We start from the raw sequence: 7,500 nt of genomic DNA on the forward strand, positions 1-7,500 counted from the left end.
CCATCAATAGGGAGAAACACAAACAAATAGACAAAATACATATTTTGCCCGTAATGAAACGGCTATACGCCGTATGGACGTGAAAACTCAATTTCCCTGCTGCCCAAGAATATGGAGGAGACCGTGATGGGTTGACAGCGATGGGACCTCGAGACCGTGATGGGTTGACAGCGATGGGACCTCGAGACCGTGATGGGTTGACAGCGATGGGACCTCGAGACCGTGATGGGTTGACAGCGATGGGGCCTCGAGACCGTGATGGGTTGACAGCGATGGGGCCTCGAGACCGTGATGGGTTGACAGCGATGGGGCCTCGAGTTCAATCCTCCGGCCGTGGGTCACGTCAGTGGCGAGCGACGATGTGGGGAGATTTTTGCGGATTGAGAAAGCGACTGTGAACATTATTGTTAACGAGTAAAATATCATCCAATTAGTCGTATTGATGTATGGATTGGAAAATCCATAGGGCAAATTTTAATGAAATATTTAAATATCCTTTCAAGAAACGTACGTCCGCTCAACGCCGTGGACGTACGTTTGTATTTCACGTCGTTTTTCGACCCAAGCGTTGCTTTGACATGTGTGTAAATTTATCCGGCACAACTTTAGGGCGCAGTGAATGAACGAGATGCGTCGCGGACGTTTTACTCAATTTGCTTGGATCAGCTGTGAAACGGTTCCGGGGTTCCACTGCTCACGTCTGCCCCCCCGCTCCCCTTCTCCCCCCCCCGCCACCACCCATCTCTGCAGGGCCCCATGGGACCTAGGGGACCTCCTGGCCTGCCTGGCCCTTCGGTAAGTCTCCGCACCGCGAGCACTGACCTCACTCGGTAGCCGTTGAACCGCCGTGGGCGAACGTAACGAGTGCAGGGACCTCGTCGCGAGGAGTCTTGGGACCCGGCGGCGCATCCGTGGCTAAATGGTGTCCACGTTGCGCTCGACAACAAGAAGCTGAATGGAAAAAAATATGATAATAGTTTTTTTACCCTTCTATCTGGCAACAAAACTGACACCTTTTTTTTACAAGGAGTCATGTTTGCATAGACCACAATACCTGCAGCCATAATCCTTGAAGTTGATTGGTCCACACCCGAGACAGCTTTCTTTAGAGCCTAGTCTCACATGGGTTGGACCAGATGACGCCAAAAGGCGCACAACTCAAGGACAATGCACCATCAGAGTATGAGAGCTCGGGGTAATGAGGGAAAACAAATCGTTAGTTTCATCTGTACCTGTCAATATCTATTATTTAAAGAACAATTTGATAGTTTCGACATGCGCCATATTTTTCTACAGGAGGTTTTTTGGAAAATGCGCCATATAACTGGGCCTTACCTTGTAAAAGAAATTAAAAAATAGTTGAATTTTAGTTTAGACGTCCCTCGCTTGCGTTATTTATGCGCCCTGCGAAGGTGGTCGTGGTTTTTTGTGTTGTTATTGATGTCGATGCGTGTTTATTTCTTGGTGCCGTGCAGGGCCCAGCTGGATCTTCGGGAGCCCCAGGAGAGCCTGGAGAGCCAGGAGCTTCTGTGAGTCACCGCCAGCGACCGTGCACCCACATCTCACCACGTGCACCCACATCTCACCACGTGCACCCACATCTCACCACGTGCATGGCAGAGGTCGCAAACGGGTTTTGATTCCTTACCCGTACCCGTACCCGGCCGCACCAGGGTCGCAAACGGGTACCCGTACCCATACCCTACCCGATACCCGGCTACCCGGCCGGGTAGGGTACGGGTACGGGTACCCGATTGCGACCTCTGGGATGAAGCCATGTTGCAGGCGCGGGTGGGTTGATTCTAGGAACTTGAATTGTGAGAAGAGACAAGACGTTGGGAAATGAGTGACAAACGGTGACTCACGGCCTACCCGTACCCGGCCGCACCAGGGCCGGGTACGGGTAGCCAGGTATCGGGTAGGGTACGTGTACGGGTACCCGGTTGCGACCTCTGGTGCATTGCCACGCTCGCGCCCATCACGCGTCAAAGCCATTGGGGCCCGAGCCGTGTGGATCGCCACAGGCCTCGGCCTCCCGCCATCGTCTCTGAAATGTGACTCCGGGCAAATGACTGCGCTCACTTTAACACGTAGGCTTCTTCACAAATCTGGCTGTGGCCTGATGAAGCTGGTTGTAATTACTGGCGAAACGCCGTACTCAGTTTGTAAGTGTTGTGGCTTGGCTCTCCAACACACAACCGGTTAGTGCTGTACTAGTACACTACACTATATACTACACTATACACTACACTATACACTACTACACACAACACTATACACTACACTATACACTACACTATACACTACACTATACACTACACTATACACTACACTATACACTAGTGCTGTGCCAGTGACGAATTGGCCACGTTCTCTACCGGCCCCCCCCACTGGTTTCGCTCGTGAGCGGCAGTGCTCGGAGCGTGTGAGAATATCAGAACTGCAAAGGGCCTTTCGACAGAGAAAACCGCGAATGTGACATTGGAATAAAAATCATCGTGGAATGGCCTTTACGGTTTAATTCGATCCGTGTAGGGCTCGCGCCCGATTTTAAATAGCCACGCACGTGGCATTGGCGATGGTGATTGGCCAGTGAGTAGATCAGTTAATCGAATACAACGTCTCAAGACGGTGACTCGTGGTAACGGTGAAGATAAGTGATGTTGACGATAGGGGTTGTCGATGGTGACGATGTTCATGATGACTTTGACGATGGTGGTGGTGTTGATGATGAAGATGATGATGATGATGATTGTGGTGTTGATGGTGACGATGTTTGTGATGATGTTGACGATGTTGAAGATGATGTTGACGTTGTTGATGGTGGTGTTGACGCTGTCCCCACTCTCTCTCTCCCCATCCCCCAGGGTCCCGTTGGCCCTGTTGGACCCGTTGGGTCCCCAGGCCGTGCTGGTGAAGACGTGAGTACCCACCCCACTTTGACGAGATGTTAACTAGTGCGCCTTTTGGCGTCATCTGGTCCAACACCATGTGAGACTAGGCTCTAAGGAAAGCTGTCTCGGGTGTGGACCAATCAACTTCAAGGACAGTGCATACATTATCAGAGTTGTGTTTTTTGTTTGCATTACGACTGCAGGTATTGTGGTCTATGCAAACATGACTCCTTGTAAAAAAAGGTGTCAGTTTTGTTGCCAGATAAAGGGATAAAAAAACAATTATCATATGTTTCTTCTGGCAAATGAGGTTCCAATGGTGAGATGTTAACTACCTCGCCTGGAATACAGGAGGTCGTGGGTTCTGTGAGATGTTAACTACCTCGCCTGGTATACAGGAGGTCGTGGGTTCGATCCCGACCCTGACACCTGCTGTGTCTTTGGCGTTTGCGTGTCTCTCTCTCTCTCTCCCCATGGTCACGTGGATTTTTGTCCGGGTCCTCCGGTTTTTCCCTGCACATTTATAATCAACATCGCGCGTCCAGAATATTTGGCTGCTATAAATGTCCACGTGATGATAAGCCACTTCGTTGAGCTGCCATTCGTGGCCAATTCGCTTCTGAGAAAGAGCTGCACAGCTTAAGTGGGCTGTCAAAATGTAAAAAATAGTTTCTAGTTTTTTTTTTTGCATTAGAGTGTGAGCTCACACCTGCTCAATCAACGGCCGGAATGTGCGCGAGGATTCTCTCTCGATGCGTGAACGTTCATCGATGTACGCGTCTTGTGCCTCTGCCCAGGGTCACCCCGGCAAGGCTGGCATCTCCGGCGAGCGCGGGGCTCCCGGTTCTCAGGTACGCGAGCATCACGATCTCACAGGGGGTTCCCGCACGGGGGAGAGAGGCGCGCGGGTCTACCCCGGCGGCGTCAAAACCCAGCGCAGCAACCCCGCCCCTCCTCGTGAAGGCCCACGGGCCCGACCTGCGGAGCCAGCCGCAGCACCAGTAGCAGTGTGGCAGCAGCAGTAGCAACAGCAGTGTAGCGGTAGCTGCAGCAGCAGTAACAGTAGCAGCGTGGCAGTAGCAGCAGCAGTAGCGGTAGTAGCAGCAGCAGCAACGGTGGCAACAGCAGCAGTGGCAACAGCAGTAGCAGCAGCAGTGTAGCAGTAGTAGCGGTAGTAGCAGCAGCAGCAGTGGCAACAGCAGTAGCAGCAGCAGTGTAGCAGCAGTAGTGGTAGCAGTAGCAACAGCGGTAGCAGCAGTAGCAACAGCAGTCGTAGTGGTATAGCAGCAGCGGCAGCAGTAGCAACAGCGGTAGCAGCAGTAGCAACAGCAGTCGTAGTGGTATAGCAGCAGCGGCAGCAGTAGCAACAGCAGTGTAGCGGTAGCTGCAGCACCAGTAACAGCAGCAGCGTGGCAGTAGCAGCAGCAGCAGAGGTGGCAACAGCAGTAATGGCAACAGCAGTAGCAGCAGTGGCAACAGCAGTAGCAGCAGCAGTGTAGCAGCAGTAGCGGTAGCAGTAGCAACAGCGGTAGCAGCAGTGGCAACAGCAGTAGCAGCAGCAGTGTAGACAACTTAGATTAAAGCCATCAGTCTAACTCCGTACTACAACAAACAAACATGGCCAAACCAAAAAACTTTTCGAAATCACCTAAATAAAGCCATACAAGCAATGTAACAGTGAGCATAGGAACCGTGACCGAAATTTCACAATAAACGACTAAAACAAGTTGTACGGTGGGTGGACACGCGCGCGCACACACGGACTCACGCGAAACTAAACGCACCGCCACCGCCATCCCAGCGTGGATGACGAAGTCCGTTTGCCTCCGTACGCCTGGCACCGCCGCTGTACATTCCTGTAAAGCTCCACGGTGGCTAGGAGATGTTGACTACCTCGCCTGGTCTACAGGAGGTCGTGGGTTCGATCCCGACCCTGATGCCTGCTGTATATTTGGAGTTTGCGGTGTCTCTCTCTCATCATCATCATCATCACGGTGACTAAGAGATGTTAACTACCTCGCCTGGTGTACAGGAGTCGTGGGTTCGATCCCGACCCTGACACCTGCTGTATATTTGTCTCTCTCCCCGTGGTCACGTGAATTTTTCTCCGGGACCTCCGGTTTTTCCCCTCCAACATTTAGAATCGACGTCGCGCGTTTAGAGTGTTTGGCTGCCGATGGGCCGCCTCTTCGCTGAGCTATCATTTGCGACGGCCAGGTCGCTTCTGAAAAAAAGCGCGACGTAGCTCAGCGGACCTTACCTGGTTTAAAAAAAAAGAGAGGTAGTTAACAGTTATGGAATAGCTAGTACGTTCATAGCGACTCAACAGTTCGTTAAACCTCCTGAAATTGACGTCCGATATCTTGGAGCGGCAGCGGGGCCGCAGGTCGCGACCGCGGGGTCACAGGTCGCCTTCGCCCGGCGCGTTTGGAGTTGGCCGGGCCCCTCGAGGTGAACGATGCAGCGAGTGTCGCTCGCTCGCTCCCAGCGTCACCCACGGCCGTTCTCTCGCACGGACGACGAACGGACGACGGCGGCTGGAGTAAATTTTTACCGTGGTGTCGTTTTCCTCGTTCCAGGGCGCGCGTGGCTTCCCTGGCAACCCCGGGCTGAGCGGCATGAGGGGTCACAAGGTGAGCCGTCGCCAACGCGTTGCTGCTGCTGTTGTTGTTGATGCTGCTGTTGTTGTTGATGCTGCTGTTGTTGTTGATGCTGTTGTTGTTGTTCTTGTCGTTGTTTCTGTGGCTACTGCTGCTGTCGTTGTCGCCGTGTCCTTCATTCCGGAGGCCCACCGGAGCCGCGCACCTTCAAATCATCTCGATTCAAAACTCGTTCCGCGAGAGAAGCTCCGTCAGTCGCGGTTTTGAAGGCTCGTCTGAAAAAACCCGCGTTAGTTCTCGCTTGCGTATCCGTCTGCGTAGGGGTTTTTTGTTTGTTTTACGCTTGGTTTTAAATGTGTAGGCAGTCAGTAGCCGTGAAAACAAAGTCAGTCATTGATGAGAAAGTAAAAAAGGGTTTGAACCTTTACTGGCAATAAAACGGGAGCTGTGTGAATATGTTCAAACGCCAAATAGGCACCTTTCGCGAGGCATCACGTAGCCACAAATTACTCGTGGCAAACAAACGTGCAAGCGAAAACCGACTCTCATTTTCCCATCGTTTTTGATACTGGCCAAAAAAAAAAAAGGTCCAATCAAAGTCAATCGAACGTGGCCCAATCATCCTCATAGCGCCCACTCTTTGCCCTCTGTGTCTCAAGGCTCTTCTCTCTGTGTGTGTCTGCGCCTGTGTGTGCTTGTGTGTGTGGGAGCGGTGGTGTAGCGGTTAGCGCTACGCTGCGCTACGAACCCGGCGACCCGAGTTCGATTCCCGCTCGCGGCCACCGACAACCGGTGACGTTTATCTGAGCCGGTCTCGGGTCTGCCCGAGGTCGACTCAGCCTCAAATGAGTAACTGGTACCGGTGTGTAAACATCGCCACTGGGGAGACAAAGGCGACCGGGCGTGGTGCTGGCCACCCACCCCCTCGTGTGCCGTGCCGGCCTTCGTAGGTGCTCGCTAACAGCGCTTGTCCCAACAGTCTGCTATTCAGACGCTGTCTTTCCGACAGACCTGTTCTTCATCTGAGGACGGCTGCTTGCGTTGTGGCCGAAACGTCGTGAAAATTATTTTATTATGTTTTATTTTTATTATTTTATTATTTCCCTTCTACGTGACTTTACCGAAAGAACCAAGAAGATGAGTCTGCTAAGGCTTTGTCCTTTTGTACGTATGTGTGTGTTGAACTTCTTTTGCACCCTACGTGGCCAACCGTGCTAATCGGAGGTGCGGGGGGTGAAGGGACAACAAACCAAGAGCACGCCCCGAAAGAAAATCAGTTTTCTAACCCCGCCGCCGTGTCTGTTCCCAGGGCTACGATGGTCTGGATGGAAACAAGGGCGAGGCTGGCAGCGCTGGACCCAAGGTTGGTGAATTCTTCAGCGACGTCAACCTCATTCATTCGTTCGTTCATTCGTTCGTTCGTTTCATTCCCCCTTCGGCATCGGGACGCGGCGTTGCGTCTGCAGCGCTTCGGTGAAGAGAGATCCGCGAGCGAGGCTCCGCTGGAGAAGCCGGGGGACGAGGTTCTGTGAGATGACCGCAAGCGTAATGTCGCTGAACCCTGGCCCGTACCGAGATGATCGCGTTAATTTTATTTAGAAAGGCTTAGTAGCAGCGCCGTCGTTTTTTAAAATTGTCGCTCGCCGCAGAGAAGCGAGCGACACGGCCGCCGCACTTTCCGATAGCCGGCGCCAAACCGTGCCACACGGCCCTCCCGCACGGCCTTGTGGGAGCCTCGGTACCGCTAAAAGTCATTTGATTTTAGTTTTTCTTCCCCATTTCGTTCCGACGACGTGTGCGTACGTCACATCAACCCTTTCACCGTCCATCGGGAACGGGAATGGTGTTAACGTTGCGGCGATGCCGAAGTCACCGGCTCCCGCTTACGCCCAAATCGATCGGTGGGATTCCCACGCTTCGACAAAGCTGACGGTCGCCACGACAGAAATGGCTCATCGCCCTCTTTCTTTTTTGTTTCGCCACGCCGGTGACCGTGACCCGCAGCG

General features: G+C 52.9%; 1 protein-coding gene across 1 annotated transcript in view; it reads left to right on the plus strand.

Annotated features, from left to right (window-relative positions):
* The window catches only part of LOC133358221 (collagen alpha-1(I) chain-like), a 65,468-nt gene that overhangs the window by 17,383 nt on the left and 40,585 nt on the right, over nt 1-7,500 (plus strand). Inside the window, exons 8-13 of the mRNA XM_061576464.1 lie at nt 751-795; nt 1,476-1,529; nt 2,868-2,921; nt 3,692-3,745; nt 5,474-5,527; nt 6,804-6,857. Coding sequence (XP_061432448.1) covers nt 751-795; nt 1,476-1,529; nt 2,868-2,921; nt 3,692-3,745; nt 5,474-5,527; nt 6,804-6,857 — 315 coding nt within the window. The remainder of the gene's footprint in view (nt 1-750; nt 796-1,475; nt 1,530-2,867; nt 2,922-3,691; nt 3,746-5,473; nt 5,528-6,803; nt 6,858-7,500) is intronic.

Source organism: Lethenteron reissneri, chromosome 61, assembly GCF_015708825.2.
Source record: "Lethenteron reissneri isolate LAM-NWPU_2019-01 chromosome 61, ASM1570882v1, whole genome shotgun sequence".
Lineage (NCBI taxonomy): Eukaryota > Metazoa > Chordata > Hyperoartia > Petromyzontiformes > Petromyzontidae > Lethenteron > Lethenteron reissneri.